The sequence below is a fragment of the Piliocolobus tephrosceles genome, chromosome 13 (genome assembly GCF_002776525.5).
Source record: "Piliocolobus tephrosceles isolate RC106 chromosome 13, ASM277652v3, whole genome shotgun sequence".
NCBI classification, from domain to species: domain Eukaryota; kingdom Metazoa; phylum Chordata; class Mammalia; order Primates; family Cercopithecidae; genus Piliocolobus; species Piliocolobus tephrosceles.
Window position 1 is genome coordinate 32,669,691 of NC_045446.1, and position 23,900 is coordinate 32,693,590.

A 23,900-nucleotide genomic window follows, 5' to 3' on the forward strand; every position below is an offset into this window, starting at 1 on the left:
ACTTAGAGCTTTTGCAGCATATGCTACTTTGTATATATATACAGATCCAGGCAGGAAAGCCTAAGAACTCACACTTACTATTGGTTAGCTGGGCAAGTTTGGGGTATTTCCTTTTTAAAAATTGTACTTCCCTAAAACATTAATGTTTGTCACAGTTAGGGTACTAGGTACACAGCAGCTTTCTAATAGTATCTATATACTTGAAATACTTAATTTTTTGACAAAAGCATAAATGTCTACCAAGTTAATTCTATGCTTTTATTCTTTAAAGGACATTTTTATGAACTTTGAAAAAATTATAACAGTAATATATGCTTATAATAGATCAATATAATGTAAAATAATATATGTATAAAAGAAAAACTAAAAATGCCGTTCCTATTTTTAATTCCCTAGTTCCATCCTCTGAGGTAACAACTCTTCAATAGACTATGTATTCTTCTTCAACCTAGCATATCCTTATTAATGATATAAAGCAAATAGCTTTTGAAACCTATAATCATCTTTATTCTATGCTGGAGGTTATTTCTAAGTTTTGTTTATAGGCTTTTTTGGGAAATAATATAATGGCAATATTTCATGCTTGATGTAAAGTAACAGGCACTTTATTTCTGAGATAGATGAGCCTCTTTAAATTGAAAAACATACTTGTAGATCTATGCATAAGACACTGCTTAGCATCTCTGCCAACAAATCTGCTATTCAACAGATGTGTACTTAGAGTACCTATTCTGAATACTTGATGCTATGCAGTGTTTGTGCTACAAAGAAGCTGAAGATACATGCTCTTTCTGTAATCAACCTCTCCTATGACTGTGTTAAGTTATTACCTTTCTGAGTCTCAGTTTCTTCATTATTCAATAATTCTTCATTATTCAAGCAGTTATGTGAAACAATAATAATAGATAATGGGCATATTTCCTGCCTTCACCATCAGAGCTTACTAGTCTTTGATATTCTTTAGTGGATACCGTGAAAAGTACAATGACAAGATGGATACGTTTACTATGTTCACTGACATTAATAAATGAGCAGAAGGGAGGGAGTCATGTCCAAGAGTAAGTGAACACAGTAGCTTCTGTGGCTAGGTCTCTTAACAGTTTGGAATAATTTACAAACAAAGGAAATGTCCTTTTGACATTCAATAGAAATGGTAACGTTATCTTCTATTTTTTAAGGAGAAGTGCTATGTGAGAAAGAACATGAGACCTGATTCTCCCAAGTCCTCCTTCGCCAATAAACTAACTGGTCTGAGCCAATAAATCAAGATCTCAAATTTTTATGTATAAAAAATAATTAATATCTACTCTCTTTTCATAATCAAACACATTTTTAGTTAGCAGTTATCATGTGAAACAATACAACAAATGAGACAGCTTTCCTCTTGTTAGTCTCTCAAACAAAAACTCTACATATGTTCACTTTAAAGTTAAAAAAAAAAACTGTAAAAATAAAGTTCTTTTTCTTTTGAGCCCAAAGCTGAGGACACTGATACTGTCCATAGATAGTGACGTTTCTTAAGGCCACATTACCAGAGATTACTATAAAATTATGAAATTTGAGCCACTTATTCTTGGCCTTTTATTATAAAAATATATTTCATTTTGAAAATGAGACAAGGCCAAGTGTTAAAAGATGTAGCTCAAGCTTAGGCAGTTCAAGAACTGTTTCCTACTCAGAAACAGAGTTCATTATAAATTATGTTTCTGTTTATTGTTTATTAAAGAAAAACATAATATTAACATGCAAACCGACACATCAATCAATTCACTTTGGTTCCCAAAAATCAATTCACTTTGGTTCCCAAAGTGTATTTTTTGGAACACTGGTTCTGTATGATAGGACTTACATAAAAGAAGGTTCTATAATCATATAATTGTTAATGTGGTATTTTTTTTTTCCCATTAGGATTCCTTTTTTTTTTTTTTTTTTGGCCACCTGCCCCTTCATTAGGATTTCTATGTTACTTTACAAATTTTAAGTAGAGACCACATTATGCTGAGTTTCCTCAGCATATTTGACCAGATAATTTTTTTGTTGATTTGTAGCATCTGATAGAATTAGCGTTACACAGCATGCATTTGGAATATGCTGGCATATTCTCTCCTGTAAGATTAGTTACCAAAAATCACAAATGATCCCAATATTGCTTACAGTCTCCCTTTTCATGTGTTCCTCGGTATCCTGCCCCCTTTATTTCTTCCTTTTTAAATTACTATAATACCAGTTCCCTGGTCTCCTTTCCTCCACCCTCTTCTGTACTTTGTCTAACAGTGAACTTCCCCAAATTTCCATTTCCCATAGGTCACTCTGCTGAAAAGCCTTTCTACTGTACTCATGTTTATAGCCTTCAATTCTGTCCTTGATAACCCCTTGATCTGATGTTCCCAGCCTGCTTTTCTGATCTTATATCCTGTATTTCCATGAGAAGAAAGCTTACTCACTTTCCCCAAATCTGTTCCTCAATTTTCCAGATCTCAATCTCTGTTTACATTCTCCTCTAACTGAGATCTTCCCTCAATCCTATTGATTTTGCCAAAGTCTCTCCGATATACCACCCTCCTTGGTTAAGCATTCTTAGAATCTTAGCCTTTTCTGAAAAGGTAAGGAAACTGACATTTAAAAATTTTTTTTTACTGTGTGTCAAGAATTTCTTAAGAACTTGACTCTGCATCAAAAATTACTCCTTCTATCAGCATATAAGTATAACGGCATGGGGAGTAGTTGCTTACAGGATGGACCCATCCCTGGCAACAATAGGGACTAAGTAATGCCCAAAGTGAGGCTTCAGCAATTGGACCCAGATACCCCCTAAGGGTGGAAGAGGTATACCCTCTACCACAGCCAAGGCTCCAACTTAATAAGTTTCGGGAAGGAACGGCAAGAGTTATGAGGTAACTTGTCTTTGTGGGAAATACAGTGCTTGTGGTGAAAAGATTCTATTCTGTGAAGCTGGTTTCAAAAGTGATGGGTGGAGCTCCAAGAGACAAACTCAAAGACTGGCCATGCCTGCAAGATGAAAAGACTGGCACTCCATCCCCCAGTGAACATCAGTCTAGGCAGAGAATGTGCTTATCTGTCCCTGTTCCTGTGAAGCAAGGCAGGGAGAACGAGAGAGAAATGGCAGGGCAGAGAGAAGGGGTGGTGGTGGAGCAGCCTGCATGACCATGGTCTGCCCTGGCAAGGATGTAGGAAATTCCTGTGGGACAAGCAGGGTGAGCTGCACTTGAGTCAGTTTGCTGGTGTTCTACCCAAGATGATGACCTGCCTGGCAAGGGGAATCCATCAGCAAGAGGCTGGAGAGGCATACCATTGTGAGCAGGAGACGAGATGGAATAACTGTTGTACCCTGACTTCAGAAAGTATGATGTGGATGCCTCACAGGGCCTCTGAAAAGCTCAAACATCTAGCCCGTGAAAAGGCCGGCATTTGGATTCCTGCCTCAGAGGTAGTCAGAGAAGCAGTCATAATGAACAGAAGACTCTTGAAAGGCCAGCTGTGTAAAGAAACATATGCCTCTTCCCACTCTTTTTTCCCTGGCCCAACAAATTGGAGGAACCAGGTCTTGCAAAGAGGAGGGAGAACCATAATCTTTGAACCAGATTCTGCTAATTCCTTCAATATCTCAAATAGTGAGGATCCTCACTGAAGTCTGCATTGGGAAAAAAGGAGAGGAGATTTTAAACTACATTTGAGGTTAAAAATTTAAAGGTGCAACACTGAATTTTAATAAACAAGTGACCCTAAAGCTGCAGAATAACACAAAAATATATGTAAGGGACAGGAAAAGATTTTACAAAGCACACTTGAAAGCCACAATAACAACAAATCAAATTGTTTAATGAGTATGCTTCCTGAGTTGAGATGCTTCAATAAAGTGGTAAAAGATGTTGGCCATGGCTCTTGTTTCATGCTTTTGTATGGTGGCATCCTATACTCTGGAGTGAAAGAAAGACTGTGGAAGAAGTAAGTCATGGCCTCTGGCCTGGTCACTTGCAAAATCCACAAATAAAGTTAATGAGAGTTATTAGGATCTGTCATGTTGGTGATTTGAAGGCACTGGTGTCAAGGAATTACACTGCCTATTATCTTTAAATTCTTCTATTTTGGAGACATAGCTTTAGACAAGTTGGTCCAGCAATGCCTCCATTATAACTAGTCAATATTTTATAACAGCAATTTCAATTAAAACAGTGATTTTATAATTACAACCATGATTAAAATGAAAAGGTTGCAGTCAATGTTAGTTTTTATATAAAGAAACATGAAATCACCTTTGATCAGGGAGACAAAAAGAAAATAAAGCCAGCAGTAAAGATGTTGGTTGACACTCCCTTTTTTCCCACATCCTTTCTCTTCCCAGTTCAGTCTTCTCGAGGGGCCTAAGCATGCACTAACAATATAAGAGGGGCCTGGTAACTTCCTTTCCACTTCCTTAACCAGGACAAACTGATGTGAAGTCCAGTTCTGTCATTAATTAGCTCTATAACCTTGGGCTGGGCAATGTGCGGGTAGAGGTGAGGGTTAGCGTAGCCATCTCTAGAAAGTTTTAAAATGTCGCAATTCTTGGATTATCCACAAATCCCCTTTGCTTTATATTTAATATCTCCAGGCCTTTGACATAGACAACCCTATTTATTTTATACTTGCATTTGGTGTTCTAACTAGATGAAGGAAACAGCCTATTCACTCAAGGTACCTGCAACCAATTAGGATTTTATCTTCTAGAAATTTGCTTTAAGACAAAGCCTCAAACACTGCACAGTGTTTATAAATGTGATCTGCGTTTTCAGTGCATAAATAAGTAATTTGCTCCTTTTTCAGATCTCCTATAAGAATCTTTTGGAGGCAGATTGTCAGGGTTTGAATCCTCCATGTGCCCTTTACCACAGCGTGATCTTGGGTATCAGTTACTTCAGCTGTAAAATGGGGATAATGATAGCATATCCATTAAAGTCTTTGAGGATTAATGACTTAATACATGTAAAGTGCTTAGAACAATGTCTGGCATAATACATGTTAGCCATTATTTTATTGTAGGTAGATTGGGTCTATCCAGCAGGTGGGTCCTGCTTCTTTGGCATCACACAGAAAATCCTGTGCTTCGAAGGGTCCTGTGTTTGGGGTTTAATGTTCTGTGTTTGCTGTCGTGAAATTTCTAATGATTTCATTATTGAATTTACGTTTTGTAAGTGAAGTTTGTGGGGACAATGAAGTACGTGTGGACCCGGGGGAGTGGGTGTTGGGGGGTGTTGGCTACTATGCAGTCTCTGTCCCCTGGCCTCTAGGATGGATAGTCCACACCTACTCTGCCATACCCTGGGACTTCAGCCCTCACAGGACTCCCAGTCTCCTTTCTCCTTCCTTAGTGACTAGTGACTGCTATCGCTTTCTGCCTCGTTCAGGGCCCGGATGAGGGTGTAAAAAGGGTTAGGGTTGACCCATGGCATCTTGAGACGGGACATGGAGGCAGTTGTCCTGCCTTAAACTGGCAGTGCCTCAGGACGTTTGGTGGGTGACTGGGCAGGGGTAAGCTTCTTGCCGCCTCCCATCCAGGTACCTACCATGTTACAGCATGGAGGCTGCAAAAGCCATCCAGAGAGGGCTGGGGCAGTGGGCCTGTGGGAGGGTGATGCCTGGCTCGGCTTCCCCACTTCTGGTGACCACAGCCCATCAGCTCAGTGGCTGGCAAGAGCAAAAACCTGATACCTAATGGGCGGCTTGTGTCCCAAGTTGTGGGGTGAGACCCACAGGGTCCTGTGAAGTCTGTGCTGAGTATCCCTGTGCCTGAAGGAGCACGACCTTAATTAGCAAATACAGCAATACAGGTAGAGAGAGGGAGAGAGAGAAAGAGAGAGAGAGAGAGAAAGAGAGAGAAAGAGACACCTTGGGAGAAAGGGAAAAGGTTCTTGTTTTAGTATTTTTAATGGCAAGTTTTCTGGTTTTTTGAACCATATGACCCACATTTTCATTTTCACTGGGCCCTGCAAATTATTGTCTGCAAGGCTTACTTTCTTCCACAGAAGGGTTTTACAACTTTTACTAGGCATTTTCACTGAGAAATCACAGATGATTGATTATTAAACTATCTGAATATAAACAATGTCAATTGTAAACATCAAATATAAATTTTAAAATGTATAACCAATTTTAAAAACTCATACTAACTCAATATTTCTAAGATTACCATTCTCTTTATTCCACATAGTGGAAATCAAATACTGCCTCCTTCTTCCTGAATTCTCAAGTCTTAATCATTTGTGTTTTGGACAAAAGAATAAACATTGAAAACAGACAACGACAACAAAAATAATACATTAAGAGTTTTCTGTGGGAAGTTTTCTCTTACTTCCAAGCGCCAGATTGGACAGACGTGTTTTTATCTGAGGAACACTGCAATTATTTAATATTTGAAATATTATGTATGTTTAATATGATATAAATTACCATTAAGTTACAATTTTTCACTCAAAATATCAATATTTTCCACAACAAATATTGTGGAAGCTGCTGGCCACAGGGCTGTGTATTAGGTTGCTGTGGGTACACAATAAAAGTGAGGAAGGCAATGGAGAGGGTCACAGCATCAGTCAGGGAAGAAGTAGTAACGGTGAACTCATTATCATTACAACAGGTTATAAGTTATTGCCAATTATTTAAATTATAAAGATGGTAAGATCAAGCCTGAAAAGCACATAAAAACAAAATAAACGTATTGTGGAACCTATGAATTGTACACAATTTTAGTTTGGTAACGTTTCGGTTTTTTCAGTTCAATATCATTTTTAATTGAACCATTTTATCTGAGAAATGATTTGCTCATTTATATTTTCCAATTGATTAATGCCCCCAGGGTCCTGCCAAATTTGAATCTGCTACCCCCCAAATTCCCCATAAGACCTGCCACTGCTTCAGAAGTGTGCTGAATGAAAGAAGGCAAATCCAGATTCCAGCTGAGCAGTCAGGAAGCATCATCATGGGTTGAATGAAAAATCAGGAGTTGAATACACAGTTTTAGAAAACATATTAAAAGAAAAGCCAAGACAGTTAAAAATTCTAACAAACCAAAATCAGGGTTGTGATACAGTACTAATGATATTTGTGGCTAGAACCTATGTTATAGTCCATGAGCTTATAATTTTCTGTTTCTTTTAATGGCAACAGGTTAATATCCACAAGGAAAATCATGCATACCAAAATCAAAAGGGACCTATTGGCATAAGGCATCTTGGCATCAGACTAGATTTACACACGCTGACATGTCAAAAGCCTTGAAACAGAAACTTCAGAACCTTCTCATGAATGCTGAAGGCAGCTCATTGACTTCATACTAGCTCAAAAGTAATCTTTCCAGGGATGGCATTCAACCACACAATCAACAAAACTGGCAAACAAAGCCTGAATATGTACTTGGCAGTGAAAGTCTTAAAGCAGAACAAAATATAAGACAGCTTCCAAAGCTGCCAAGTTTCAAATAAGAATCCAAGACTCTAAATACAAAATAGGGAGTAAGGCACATTTTGAATAGCAATTTTAACTAATAGGGTAGAGTGAGCAAATTGAGCAATAGCCTCCATTTCTGTACCATGATCACAAACTCCCCTGGCCTGTCTTCTTAGGCTGGGCAAGAGAGCAAAGGGAACATGATTTCATTCCATCTGGTACTTGGCACGTATCTTCTTTTTGCTTTATCTTGCAGCGTGAATCTGCTCGTGCCCTGGTGTCCTCTCCAACTTTTCTTCCTAGCTATGTTATTCATGTTTCTTAAGAACAAGGATTTTGCACAGTACTAAGTATGTCACACTTAGTACCACTCACTGGTGGACATTTATGAAGGGTATTTTAAATGTTTGGTTGGAATAACCTCAATTGATTACTTAGTACTCCTCTCAGTTAAGGTGTAAGTTTCAGTGAGTTCAAATTCTACCAGAAAACTTAAAAAGTTGTAAAGTTTTACTATGCCTTACCAACTAGTCCTTTGCTAAGCAAATGAAAGAGACTTTAATTCCTTTAATCTATTTTTTTTTTTTGGCCTTACTATAGTACAAGGGTGCTGAAGTGCATGCCTGCATCAGCGGGTTACCACTTCAGTACAATTCAAGCAAAACAATTTGAAAAAGTGCCAAACTATCTTGGGATTGGGCAGACAATAGTGACCCTTCATGATTCCATGAATAATGTAAACAGGGAACATATTGCTGAGGTCAAAGGAAAGTAAAAAAAAAGTAATTGCCTAGAAAGAAAAAAGAGGTGTAAGATTTTAGGAGAACAAACAGCATTTGAAATGGAGATCATATTGTTTACACATTAAGTTCTGAGTTTTCATTTTTCCAGTGCCAAGGCTGTGTTAATTACAATTATTTATCTTAAAGGTTTCTGCAGGCACAGAACTGTGGTGAGAATCTGCGCCTAACTCTTCCCTTATGCTTGAATAAAAATTGAAGATGCAGTAGTCAATATAACTTCACTTCATCAAAACTATGTCAGAACTTTTAATACAAAAAACACTTGGAAAAAACAAAGCTTTTTTAGGCCACTCCAGTGATTATGTAGTGGTGTCTCATTATGATTGTTCCCAATATTTTATTGTGAAAAATTTCAGATATAAGAGAATATGCATTTACAGATCACTTACGTTGTACAAGGAACCGTTCTCTACACTTGCTTTTTCACCTCTCTAAAGATCTATCCACATTCACCAGTCTCTAATTTGTGATGAATTTCAAAGAAAGTTGCAGACATCAGTATACTTTACCCCTAATCACTTCAGCATGCATATCATTATCTAAAAGTATTTGTTTATGGTTCTTTTTAAAAAATAGGTTTAATGAGATATAATTCATATACCATACAATTCACCCTATATTTCTTTTTTACATAAAAACTTTAAGTGAAGAAAACATAGAACATTTTTTTCTTCTGTCATGTATGTATCAGATAATACTTGTGGCTTTCAGATCTACTGATAAACACAAAGCTACAAGTTTTGGAAAAAATCAAATCTTCAAGTTTGAAAAAGACCACAGACTCTTCCTCCAACCCTAATAAAATGAGAAATTTCCTTATTGGAATGATAAAAACATAATTATAAACCTCAACTTCAAATCTGAGCTATTAAGACAAATGATGTTTCATCTATAACTATTCCACAAAATGCCACTGTAGGACATGAATCCAAATACTTTACCACAGTTTTAGGCCTATTTACAGGTACACATTGTATTTTCTTTCTTTTCTTCTCTTTTTTTCTTTTCTTTTCTTTTCTTTTCTTTTCTTTTCTTCCTCCCTCCCTCCCTCCTTCCCTCCCTCCCTCCCTCTCCCTTCCCTTCCCCTCCCCTCCTCTTCCTTTCGTTTCTTTTCTTTTTTCTTTTCTTTTTCAGGTTTTTGCTCTGTCACCCAGGCTGGAGTGGTGCAGTGGTGCAATTATGCCTCACTGCAGTCTCAATCTCTTGGGCCTCAGGAGATTCTCCCTTCAGCCTCTCAGAGTAGCTGGGACCAGAGGCACAAACCACCACACCTGGCTAATTTTTAAATTATGTGTAGAGATGAGGTCCCACTATGTTGCCCAGGCTGGTCTCAAACTCCTGGGCTCTAGTGATCCTCCCACCTTGCTCTCCCAAAGTACTAGGATTACAGGTGTGAGCCACTGTGCCCAGACTGTATTTTCCAAATATACTGTACAGCATCACCCATTCCATATGCTCTTGTACACTGTGACCTTGCTCCTCCACCATTAAGTGTCAGGGCTTAATTTTTCTCCCCTTGAATCTGAGTGAACTTGTTATTATTCTAATCCATAAAGTATAGCAGATGTGATAGCTTTGTCAGTTTTGAGATGAGTCATAAAAGGCAATGCATCTTGTTTACTATGACACTAGCTTTTGGAGCCTAAGCTGCCATTTGAGTAGTTTGACCATCATGTAAGAAGCGATCACCATGCTGTGAGGAAGTCCAGGCCACATGCAAAGGCTACACACAGGTGCTCCAGAAGACAGCTCCAGTTAAGGTCTTAGTGGATGGTCAGCATCAACAATTACATAGGTCAGAGAAGACACTCCTAGTTGATTCCAAACTTTAGCCATCAAAATTTTCTGACTGAGTACCTAGGTACTATGGAATAGTGCATCCAATGAGCATGCCTGCGGTTCCCTACACAAGTTCCTGACCCACAAAAGCCTTGAATGTAATGAGTGTTTTCCATAACTATGTTTTGGTGTGGTTTAACACACAGCAATAATCACCAGAATAGCCCTTTTCTACTCCTCATTATGCAAAGCAAACCAGAAAGCACCACTGTTTTAAAAAGAAATATAATTTTTCTTGGGCAGGTATACCTGCATATAGAAAATATCTGGCAAGATACCACCTCAGATGGTTAATATTCAGGTCTATATTTAGGTAGGTAGAAATTTTATAAAGTACTGCTCTAAGAATTTCATGATGTTTGTCAGTTCCAGCTACTAGTTTGATGGTAATGCTATTTGCCTATATTCAGAAATAAACATAGCCTAAAGTAGCACATATGAAAAGAGGGTTTTAGGTCCTGGGCTCAGTGGCTCATGCCTGTAATCCTAGCACTTTGGGAGGCTGTGGCAGATGGATCACTTGAGTCCAGGAGTTTGAGACCAGCCTGTGCAACACAGTGAGACCCTGGGTCCATTAAAGAAAGGGTGGGGTGTAGTTGACTGTAAACTCAATATGAGTCAACCATGGATGTGGTTATCAAAAAACTAATATATTCCTAGGTCCATAAATAGAAGCACTATGATGAGGTCATTTTTTCAGAATAATGATTTTAAATGTATAAAATAAAATACACTGAACTACAAAGGAAATAAACTTCATTGAAATGTTATCAAATAATAAATTCCTTTTTCTTTTTTCTTCTTTTTTTTTTTTGAGACAGAGCATCACTCTGTCTCCCAGGCTGGAGTGCAGTGGCCCGATCTCAGCTCACTGCAACCTCTGCCTCCTGGGTTCAAGTGATTCTTCTGCCTCAGCCTCCTGAGTAGCTGGGACTACAGGCGTGCGCCACCACGTCCAGCTAATTTTTGTATTTTTAGTAGAGATGAGGTTTCACCATATTGGCTTGGCTGGTCCCAAACTCATGACTTCGTGATCCACCCGCCTCAGCCTCCAAAGTGCTGGGATTACAGGTGTGAGCCACCGTTCTCGGCCATAAATTCATTTTTTATATAACCATCTATCTGCACATTTTTATTAACCATTGAATAACAAGAATAGCAGTGGGCCTAATACTAATATATTACAAAGGAGATTAAGTAATACTTTGAGACTGCAATAAATACATGAAAAAGTCTGTGATTTCTGTTGACAACAGTCACAGTTACTGCTAATGCGACTGTGGTTTGTTGCCTAGATTTATAACTAAGAAAATGTTACGTTTCAGCGGGAGGTTAGTAAAAATAAACATGTACATTTCTCTTCAACCCAAGTTCCTGGAGCTGCCAAATTCTATCCACAGACTCCTTGTTCTTAAATCCCTTCAATTCCTTCATTTATTTATGATTCCTCAGGCTTATGGCATTTGTGGCCTCCTCATTCATTTTTTTTTTCCTGCTGCCAAATTAACAAGTTGGGGAGAAAGTTTAGAATAAAAGAACATAAGACCCCCGGTTTGAGCAATTTCTTATATTTAGAACTGTTCATTATCTTCTCACCAGTCAATAGAATCTCATCCATTATTCCAGGCCTAGTTCAAGTCCTACTTTTTCTAGTAATGCAATATGGTCCATAAAAATTTCTCTTTTCTCTGAATTCTTACTGCATTTGGCATCAATTTACTCTCATTTTAGAACTTAATTAGTCTCCATTTCATTCACTATCAGTTTTGTCTTCTCACCTAGACAGGGAGGTTTATAGAAATTGATAATGTTTGTTATGCTGTATTATCCAAAGCATACTGCTAGGTACATTGCAGGTACTTGATATATCCCTGTATAATGCTTATTTATCCTATTGGTGATGTTGTCCAGCTATGTAAATCACCTATATTGCAATGGGAAACTGAAACTACATGTATTATTTCTTACTATCACTGTCAACTACAATGGATCACTGATGGGCTACACATGGTATATCCTGGGTATTAATAATAACACTTATGTGACAATTATGTGCCAGATACACTTCTACGCACTTTGCATATTAATCTTATCAGCTCCATGATAGACACTGTATTTATCCCCATTTTACAAATGAGAAAACTGAGGCATAGACAAATTAGTAAAGAGATAGAATGTAAAAGCAGATACTCTTTTCCAGAGCCAGTGCACTTAACCACTACACTGCACTGCTACTCAAGAACTTCATAAATAAAGAACTAGGCAGAGCACAGTGGCGCGTGCCCGCAATCCCAGCACTTTGGGAGGCTGAGACAGGGGAATGGTTTGAGATTAGGAGTTTGACACCATCCTCGGAAACATAGCAAAAATCCTGTCTCTACCAAATAAACAAATTAGCTGGATGTGGTGTTGTGTGCCCAGAGTTCTAGCTACTCAGGAGGCTGAGGCAGGAGGATGGTTTACAACCCAGGAATTTGAGGCTGCGGAGAGCTACGATCATGCCACTGCACACTAGCCTGGGGGACACAGCGAGGCCCTGTCTCAAAAACAAACAAACAAACAAACCTCCTTGTATTAATATATATCTCTAACTTTACATGAAATCACTGGTTTGACAATTAGCTTTTCTTCTGCTAAATTCCTATATCCCTTGACCATGTAATCATTAACTCAGCCTTGTACTATTTGAATTTTATTATAGTAAAGCAGTTACCATCTACTGAGTGCTTGCTCTGTGTCAGATCCTACGCTAACTGATTTAATGTACAGTTAATCGTTGTAACAACCCAATGAGGCAGGAAAGGAAACCTAGGCTCACATATAAGTAGCAAAAGATGAAGCAGTAAAAGAGCAAGGATTCTAACCTAAAACTGTCCGACACCAGAATTCATGCTTTAAAACACTTAGGCTATGTGTTTAGCCTTATTTCTACAACTAGATTACAAATTCCTTGAAGGCAGGGATTATGTCTCATATTTGCTTGTTGGTTCCACAATACTTTGAATGCCTGATCTTAATATTTAGAAATTGTTTCTTGATTGATACAACTGACATTTCACACAATTCAGCATGCTGTAACATGAACACATTGGAATCTCTCAGTAACTGTGTGCATGTCTTCTGGGAAGCTACCTACATTTTTCCATCTTCAGCTTCTTATCTTTAAAAGGAAAATACAGCTAATAATAGGAGTGTTTAAATATTAAAAAGGTAATAATATCTGTAATATATTTATTACAGTGTCTGCCACATAGAAAGTAATCAACTAATTCTGGTTTCCTATTCCCTTCTTTGAAATACCGTTTTTTTGGCCATGTACACAAAGACTGATTTTAGTAAGCATTTTTAATACAAATGATTACATTTGGTTGTACAATTTTAATTTGTAGCATTTAGTCTAATTTCTCTTTCTTCTTTTTCTCAAATGCAGCTAAAATGAGAAATATTTGCTTATTTTAAATATGAGAAAGAGTTGCCATCTGAGCCAATGAAGTGGTTCTTCTGTCTCTACGAACTATCATAGTGGTTACTGACGAGTAAAAATGAAAGAAATGTGTGGTAGGCAGAATAACAGTCCTCAAAAAATGTCCACACCATAGTCTTTGGAACCTGTAATATGTTACCTTAAATGGTGAAGAGGAATTAAGGTTAAAGATGGAATTAAGGTTGCCGATCGGTTGACCTTAAAATAGGGAGATCTTGGTTTATTTGAGTGGGTCCAATGTAATTACAAGGATCCTCAAAAGTGAAAGCGAGAGGCAGAAAAAAACCCAGAGTTGGTAACGTAAGAAGGACTCAAACCAATGTTGCTTGCTTTGAAAATGGAGGAAGAAGCCATGAGCCAAGGAATGCAGGCAACCTCTAGAAGCTGGAAAAGGCAAGGGAATAGCTTCTTCCTTGGACCATCCAGGAGGAACGTAGCTCTACTGACCCCTTTTTGGACCTCTGCCTGCCAGAACTGTAAGAAAAGACATTCGTATTGCTTAACTCACTAAAATTATAGCAATTTTTCATAGCATCAATGGAAAACTGGTACAGCATGTAAATTCCACAAATTTGGAATTGTGTAAAAACAAATATGGTTTTAAACAACTTTTAAGTAACAATATGAATAACAACAGTGATATTTCTCTTGATTGTACTGGAAGAAGTAAAATGAAACATAGTAAACATCATCACTGAGGAGTCATTACTAACATTTACTTTTAACTAGCTGGGTTAGAAATAAAAAATTTTTCCTTGCAATTTACCCTTTAGTCACTACAATGTCCTTCTGTTTGTGAACATGATAAAAAAATTCTAAGGAAATGATTTTAATTACAACAAGAGAGATGTTTGTTTTGTTTAAAACAAGAAGGTATTTTTCATTCTATCATTATCATGCCTAAAATACTACCTTGGCTAATTGTTACTAAAACGTATTGCCTGGCTCTCAAATCCTTACATCTTATCAGACTTAAGTAGTTTTACATCCAAAATGAAACTTACGATTATCATACAGTGCTGGTCTTTTCTATACCATCACAGACACTGGTCACCCCTAAATCTCTTATATATGTCTACTCTGCTTGACATGTTCTTTCTCTTCTCTGTCCATTCAGCACAAACTGTCCTTCTCTAAGCACTTATAGCATGCATATTTTCTAACTACATTTTAGCTTCTATTGCACATTATTGTTTGTTATTTGCATTCCAATCATTATATTGCAGGTTTGTATGTTAATTTCCCTGTTACCTCCTTGAGGAGAGAAGATGGTTGATGGGTCCATAGGGGTTTATTATATTATTCTCTACTTTTGTGCATGTTTGAAATTTTCTGTAATAAAAAGTTAAAAATAAATAAAACAAAATTGGGTAGGTACTCTTCTACCTGTAAAGCTTTCTTTCAATGTCTAGGTTTCTCCTTGCCTAGCACTGTAAGGTTGGTGGAATTGAGTTTGCCTCTAAAGTTACACCTTTTTTGGTTGAGGAAACACGGCATAAATATATAATAATATGATGCTCAAAGGGTCATGGTTTTATCCGACATTAATAGTAGATTTCTATAAAGAGTATATTATGCAAGATAAAACTTTTACCATTGCTCAGTAAAGAGAAGCACAAATAATTTAACTCACTTGTCAATTGTTTGTATAATCATTATACTTTGAAATCCTTGCTTCAATGTTATTGATACAGAATTCCTTGTTAGCATATTTCTGGCAAGAAATGATTGAGGCAGAAGGTTTTCATCAACATTTGATAAAGAAAAAGTTAGAATCAACAGTAAAACTTACCATTGCTAGTTTATACCATAAAGTATTAACAACACAAAATGTTAATTAATTTCTAATTCTCTATTCTATTATTTAGATTTCATGAAGGTTGATTGGACTTGATCCATCATTTTACGGAAAATTAATTATTTCAAATACATGCACCACTTTATGCAACCTGCCTGATTTGCATTGAGGAAAATTCAGCAGAAGTAATTGAGGCACAAGCAAATACTGGCACTGACTGAACTCAATTTTCATTCCAAATTTCTGCAAAATCCCAAGGCACAACAATATCAGATGCAAGGGGGAAAACAAACAAAAGCAATGTGAAAAGGGAACATGAAGAGAGAATATTACAAGAATCAGAGAACAAAGGGATTGCAAAACTATTTTAGTGCCATAGATGAGCAGTGAGCGCTTCATTCAGGCAAGGTGGAATAAGATATCATATGGCATCCTGACAATTGATGTCTTCATTTAAATGTAAGAATTTACATTCTAATTAGAAAGAATTTACATCTTAATCAGAGGCAGCTGTATTATCTTGTTACTGTTTTTTTCAAAGGTAATGAACTAAAGTACTGCTGTGCTTTTTCAACCAGAAACTAAATAGACAGCATCCAGTGTTATTTTATAGCTTACCTGCTGTAAGCTGTTATTAATATTTTCAAAGATTAAATTCTAACCAAAATCTCTTGAAAATGAAAATTGTATTTGACATCACTAGAATAGTATGATAAAGACATTTAAAGTATTTAAACAAATCCTTTTCAACTTGTATTTTAAATGTACTTATTTATCAAGCTAATAGAAGCCTCTTAGGATTTATTAATATAATATTGTTTTCATTTTGGGGGATGCAGAAAAGCTGCTATTGCAGATATGTATTACACTGGTGAAACCTGGTTGCTCTCAAACTTACTCTGGTTACAAGAAATCATTTACTAAATACAAAACTTTAACTTAGTAAGAACATTTACGTTAACACAAATTCTTTTTTATTTCCATGATATTTAACAAGGAAAGATAACCTATACTTAAACAGAGTATTATCTGTTGAATTTTACGCGATTTCGTTACTTCCTCATTAATAACATTTAAAAATGTAATGCTTCACAAACATACACAATTCTGTTGGTGTCTAGTATTGCCAGTTAGTGAAATTAAAGGAAATAATGCATTCTAATTTGTATTGTTATATTCTAGGTTGTTCATAACATTGATAACTAGACCTAGGTGTTGGTAGTCGGTGATATCTTTGCAAAATCAAGCCCATCATTCATATGAGAATCAGCATGAGCTCACTGACCCATGGTTTAGAAGAAATTGGGCTTGGCCTAAAAGAAATCAAGCAGAAAAAAATCATAAGTGTTAATAAAAATGTAAAATGCCACCTTTGTCCCTAGCGCTATGCATCTTTAGGTTATTGATACTTATTTTCATCAGCTGCATCATTAATATGGAGTTGTAGTATGGGCCAGTTGATAACCTGCAGGTTTATGATTTAATTCATTAGGTACTTTTTTTATTAAAGTGAAAAGAAGGAAAATAAAAAGACTAAGGCTATACTTACTATTAATAGTTTATTAAATAGATGACTAATTTGGTTAGTTTGGTCAAAATATTTAAAAATTTTAGTCTAAAATAATGCGGAGGTACATATTTATCTTTATCACCATAAACTTTCTAAATCTATACATGTAAAAGAAAAATATATAATATTCAAATATGCTATATTTTACCAAAAATAAAACAGAATAATTTCAGGTAAATTTTAAAAGATTAAATTAGTTTTAAGGTGGTATTTTCTTAACCTAGGCCACTCTGATGACAAAGAGGAGATAATTATTAGTTCACTAGTGCTTTTTCTTGTATTCCTACTAAAGACGATTTATAGAGGAAATGATTCAGATGGGTCTGACTGAATTACTGGCTCTGAAAGATGGCTTTATACTGCTGTCAGAAGCCGTCAGCCCACTTTTGAAACGTTTATTTGTCTATGGCTCTTCTGGGTATGATTTGTTATAAGGGCACTTAACACTACCACATGGTACACACAGTGCCTTCATTTTCAAAAGTGTCCCAGATAAGTTTTTGATTATCTCTAGGTTCTATGGAACCTGTTTGCATTTTCATAAAGAATCTCTAAAAATAAAGTACGTTTTGTTTTTTACATTTATGTATCATCCAAGCGTAATATAAAAGACTATCAGTTACAGTGTAAGAGTGCATGTATACCTTCACGAATATTCTACTTGGTCTCATATTTACTGTAACCATAAATATTCATATCCCATCTAAAAGAGAATAGTGAACTATAATACAAGATTCCTCTTGCTTTATATCTTTTTTCCCTACTCATTTTTGATTTGGATTATCACAATTATTTCCTAATTAGACTCCGTGCTCATAGTTACCTCCCCATCTATTTCTTACTTCATGGAATTGACAGCCTAAAGTCATGGGTTCTAGTCTCCCCTATTATACTGTAAGCTCTACTACTTACATGATATAGTACTTACATGCTTGGATAGTTACATGAAAAGATATGGATTCTAATACTGATTATGTCACTCTCTATGTCTTATTCTTCTCATCTGTATGCTGAAGAGGTATCCAAAGACCATTTACGCCAGTGAACTTTTCCTCTGAAATTTAATGATTCTTACTCTTCACGTCTACTTATTGTGTTTTAGTTATTCCATATCTTTTTTTTTTTTTTTTTTTGAGACAGTCTCTCTCTATCACCTAGGCTGGAGTGCAGTGGAATGATCTGAACTCACTGCAACCTCTGCCTCCAGGGTTCAAGCAATTCTCCTCTCTCAGCCTCCAGAATAGCTGGGACTACAGGCACATGCCACAATGTCTGGCTGATTTTTTGTATTTTTAGTGGAGATAGGGTTTCACCATGTTGCCCAGGCTGGTCTTGAACTCCTCGCCTCAAGTGATCTGCCTGCCTTAGATTCACAAAGTGTTGGGATTACAGGCTCAGTGAGCCACCATGCCCAGCTGTTATTTCATATCTATTAACACATCATTCTTTCTTCAATCTTAACTCAAAATGTACTATTGCCTCTTTCTGTCCATACAAATCCTGTTCATTTTTCAAGATCTATTTAAAGTGTATCCTCTCCACAATGTTGCTCTGATCATGCTGGCCAAGAGTAATTTCCCCCTTGTCTAATTCATGTATTCAACAAATATTTATGGAGTGCCTACTCTTTTTCAGGCACTATAGTAGGTGCTGGAGATGCAAAGAATGAATAGAGAAACATGGCCCCGGTACAAAGAGGGCTTATAATATAGTGAGGAAGACAGATAAGAAACTAGCAACAAAAATTAAAGACTGTGATAAGTGCGAGGAAGGCAACAAACAGCTTGCTGAGGGGGTGTGCATGTATATATACATGTACATCGTATATATAGCATGATCAGAGAAGGCTTGTTTCCTACAGCATTCTCAGTACATAGTAATAATTAATAATTTAATCCGTTATTATCTTAAATTGGTATTTGACACATTGTGGTTGTAAATCTTACTTCCCAAGCTAGATTGCAGTAACAATGATAATTATTTTTTTGGCTAACATACATTGAGTATTTAAAATATGCCAGTTATTGTATTAGGCAATTCATGTGTATTTTATCATTTAATCCTTAGAACAAAACAAGTATTTTTATTATTATCTTATTTTATTCAAGATAAGGCAATAAGGACATAGAATCAAACTAAGATACTTTCTTTAAGTCAGACAATTAGTAAATGGCAGAGTTGGGACTAAAATCCAAGTCTGCAGACACTAAAGTATGGCATATTAATTACCATAATAAACTCTTTCTTGGAGAGAGGGATCATATTTTATAAGATTTGGCATCATTACAGAGTAATAAACAATCCTTTCCACATGCTTAACAATTACCTGATAGTGAGTAACTGAATGAGTGAAACTTGGGTCGTTCAGTAAGTATTACACTCCCTTACGAGCAGCTTTCCAGTTTTAGCATAAACTTAGCTGGCCTCTGAAGACTCATCTTGGAAACAGAGACCCTTGGATTGAAAATCCTATTTAAAAGTATTTCAGATCTATAGTTTGTAATATGATATATCATCAACTTGTTCCTAACTGACACCAGGTTGTATGCATATGCTTTCCTATTCAGGACCCTTGGTTTTGGGTAAACCTCATACCAGCAATTGCCCATTTTGAACTTACATTCTTTCACTCAGATGATTTTGATTCAAATACTAAAAATATTCAATGACAGGATGATCAGAGAGCTGTTACAGAGTAGAAAATTTATTAAAATCAATTATTCATGGACCTCCTGTCATAGAATTACAGTTAGATTTCAGATATTTTAAACACCAAAAGGATAGGCTGATGAAAGTCTAAATTTTAATCTTATATATAAAAGAAAAATTGGGGAATTAAATAACATTTTTACTACAAACAAAATCTTGGATGTCAATAACAACTTTCCTTGCATAATTATTCAATTAGTTACACTAACAGTGGAAACTTTAGGCAATAGGTAATTCAAAGGAGCAGCTCAAAGAAACATATATATTTGATTCAGAATATACTTCAGCATTGTTTTTATTATGGTTTTCTTAGGAAGAAATTAAAAGTTAGTTGACTTCTGTGACTTACTTTACTGCTCAGCTTTCTCACTGCTGGGTAAAACCAGCATCTTCTCTTCGGACATTCATACTGAGATACTAGTTGAAATCAGAGCTTAACAAGCACCAGTTTATAAATTTGTTGTTTTTCACTTTTACTGGAACTCATTGATAACTTTTTGATTTCCAGATCTGGCCAGAAGTACATTATTTAAATAAAAGGTCCTTGAAAAAAAGGTCCTTACACCAGGAAATGAGGTGTTATTGTCAATAAAAACTTATTTTTGATACAGATAATCTTAAATGTATATAATACACTTGCAGATAACTGATAACTGGCTTTAAAAATTATGCCTTGGATGCCATACTGCTAAAATTGTGAAATATAAACCTAAATATCAAAGTTACATTTCAGGGGCTTACATGAAAACCATCTGAGATGAAACTGAACTCTGATGGCTTTGTTGTGGCTTGAGAACAGGGAAATTGCCTAGAGGACAACACTGAGCAAAAGGAATGGAAAAGGAATGAGTCAAAACACTTTTCAGGTGAAAAAATGAAAAACTAGACTGGGTACAGTGCCTCACGCCTGTAATCGCAGCACTTTCGGAGGCAGAGATGGGCTGATCACTTGAGGTCAGGAGTTCGAGACCAGCCTGGCGAACACAGTGAAACCCATCTCTACTAAAAATACAAAAACTAGCCAGGTGTGGTGGCACATACTTGTAGTCCCAGCTACTCAGGAGGCTGAGGCAGGAGAATCACTTGACCCAGGGAGGAGGAGGTTGCAGTGAGCTGAGATGTACCACTGCACTCCAGCCTGGGCGACAGAGTGAGACTCTGTCCCCACCACCCCCCACCTCAAAAAAAAAAAAAAAAAAAAAAAAAAAAAAAAACTAAAAAACACATCAATTAAAACAAAACAAGGAGAATGTAGGAATAAAACAGAGTTACAGGTTTACTTATGTACATTACTGATAGACATTCTTTAAAAATATAATTCAAGAGCAAGGACAATGATCCCAAGGAGGTACTGAATTTAAGGGACAAGGAGACCCACTGCCAGAAAATAACTATTGACAATATTCATCTGAGAGCACACCCTGTCTGTCTTCTACAATCCGTAGAGACAGATTAATATACACTACAGTAAAAAGAAATAAATGCATTCATAATTCATATTCATCTCAAATGCAAAGAGCCTAAGCAAGAATCATACAACATTAAAATATTTAAGTACCCTCATATATTCAACAAATAGAACTTACAACTAGTGAAATACACTATAAAGCAAATAGAAAAATACTTTACAATATAATTAATAACCTTAAATGGGTAAGATAGGCTGTTAGGAAAAGAATCAATGAGAAACATGGAAAATAAGAATATTACTGCCAAAAGAAAAGTTCAACAGACAAACAGAAATGGACACAACTAAGAAATTAGTGAACTGGAAGATCACTAAGATACTCCCAGGATAAATTCAAAAATCCAAAGAAAATAAAATGTTGGACAAAAGTTAAAATATGTGGACACCAAATTCAGAAACTCCATTTGCCTGATAGGCACTGCAGAAGAGAAGAAAAAGAATGGCAGGGAGGAAACAATATAGATCTTGAAGTGGGAATTTACTATGTTAAACAATTGACAGAGAAATAAAAGAAGCAGAAAAAATACTTGACTAAAAACTCTTCATAAGCTAGGAAATAGGAGACATCCCTTGCCTGATATATGGGACCTACTGAATATCCAAAACAAGTATTTTTTTTAAGTGGTAAGATAATACAAAAGTTACAATAAAATCAGCAACAAAGACTGATGGCTGATTTCACCAACATATTTAACATTATACTGTAAGTCCTGGACAACACCAAAAAATATCACAAAGGAAGAGGCAAGTAATCATTATTTGTAGACAGTATGATTATGTATCTATAAAATTCATGAGACTCAACTGAGAAACTATTAGCATTAATGAGATGACTCAATAAGGTGACTAGATGTAAAATGAACATTTAAGCATCAATACAAAAAAATGTAGTAAAACAAAAAACGGAGTCCTATTCACAGTAGTTAGGAAAAACCCACCAATTATTTAGGAATAAATCTGACATGAAATGAACAGACTGTTCACTCCTTTCATAAATATTTACTGAATAGGCAATGGGAATACAAAGGTAAGAAAAATCAATGACAAGCTCATGGTACCTGACCTTACAGAGTTTAAAAAGTACATTAAAGTCGAAGCCCTCATTCAAAGAATCACACTGGTAAACATATAAATAAACCGGTAAGTACTATGAAGTTCATGACGCTTTGAGGGTATAAAAGAGGAGAAGTAGAAGGTTTCCCTATAGGAGACATTACTCTGGGAGCTGAAAAGGAATTATTTAAGTAGGGGGAAAATGTAAGAAGTTACATTTCCAAGAAGACTGAATGGCAAAGGCCCTGTGGTAGAAGAGAACAATGATATTTTTTAAAAATTGAAACTAAAAAATAAAAGAATGCATGGCAGGCTGTAATAATGCCCCTGCTTATCCTTGAAGATATACATGTCCTAATTCCTGGAATCCGTGAATGCTACTTTCCATGGCAACGAGGACTTTTCATATGTGATTAGGGATCCTGAAATGGGGAAATGATTGCCCTGGGCACAATGTAGTCACAAGAGTCCTTATAAGAGGAGGAAGAAGGGTAAAAGTCAGAGAGGCCATGTGATGATAGAAGCAGAGGTTAGAGTGATGAGGCCATAGCCAATGTATGCTGGTAGTTTACAGCACTGGAAAATGGATTCTCCTGTAAAGCTTCCAGAAGGAACTAGTCTTGCTGATACCTTGACCTTAATCCTCTGAGATCCTGACTGTGGACCCCTGACCTCTAGAATTATAGGGAAATAATTTATGTTATATTAAGCCACTAAGTTTGTGGTGATTTTTTATAGCAGTAACAGAAAAATATTATAAAATTAGTCATATATCACTTGTATAATTTAAAGAAAAAAGAAAATACCAACCATTCAAGTTGAATTGACAAATTCTTGCCATGGAATTATATTAACATAGTGAATTACAGAAGGTATTCTAAAATAATACATTGTTATAGAATAAAGGGAAGTAATAAAACATAAGTATCATTAAATTTTCCACACTTACAACATACAAAGATGATTCAGTATTTTTTGTATACATTATAAAAGTATATTGTCAATAGATTACACATGGTAAAATGAGGTCTTTGACTACCTTATATTTTCCGTTGAACATCAAGGATATTAGACAGTATTCCTACTAACATGAACTGTAAGGTTTTATTTCATATATATACTTACATGAAATTATATATATCTGGTATTAAATATTATGTATTACACTGTTGGTGGGAATATAAACTTATGCAGCAACTATGAAGAATACTATGAAGGGTTCTCAAGAAATTGCAAATGTAACTACCATATGATCCAGCAATCCCACTACTGGGAATTTCTCCAAAGGAAAGGAAATCATTATATTGAAGAGATATCTGCACATCCATGTCTACTGCAGCACTATTCACAACAGCTAAGATATGAAGTCAACCTAGATGTCCAACAAAAGATGAATAAAGAAAATGTGGTGTATATATACACAATGGAATACTACTCAGCTATAAAAAAAGAATGTAATCCTGACATTTGCAGCAATGTGGATGGAACTGCAGGACATTATATTAAGTGAAATAAGCCAGGAACAGAATGTAAAACACCACCTGTTCTCACTCATATGTGGGAGCTAAAAAAGTTGATGTCATAGAAGTATTATAAAAAGTAGAACAGAGGATACTAGATGTTGGGATGGGTAGGGGGAAGGGAAGGAGAGGGAGAGATTTGTTAAAGGATGTACATTTATAGCTAAAGTTATAGTGTTCTCTTTTTGAAACTATTAGACAAAAGTTAAAATA

At 36.0% G+C, this 23,900-nt stretch overlaps 1 protein-coding gene across 5 annotated transcripts in view; it reads right to left on the bottom strand.

Annotated features, from left to right (window-relative positions):
- The window catches only part of ELP4 (elongator acetyltransferase complex subunit 4), a 267,804-nt gene that overhangs the window by 46,340 nt on the left and 197,564 nt on the right, over positions 1 to 23,900 (bottom strand). Inside the window, exons 10-11 of one of the 5 annotated variants that reach the window (XM_023230330.3) lie at positions 15,203 to 15,283; positions 14,024 to 14,043 (exon numbers count right to left, since the gene is read on the bottom strand). The exons of 2 other annotated variants lie outside the window; for them this stretch is intronic. In XM_023230330.3, the coding sequence (XP_023086098.1) occupies positions 15,206 to 15,283 (78 nt within the window). In that variant the 3' untranslated portion in view covers positions 14,024 to 14,043; positions 15,203 to 15,205. Of the gene's footprint in view, positions 1 to 13,569; positions 14,044 to 15,202; positions 15,284 to 23,900 lie in introns of those variants that run through there. 2 more of the 5 variants (XM_023230326.3, XM_023230327.3) reach the window with 2 other exon arrangements.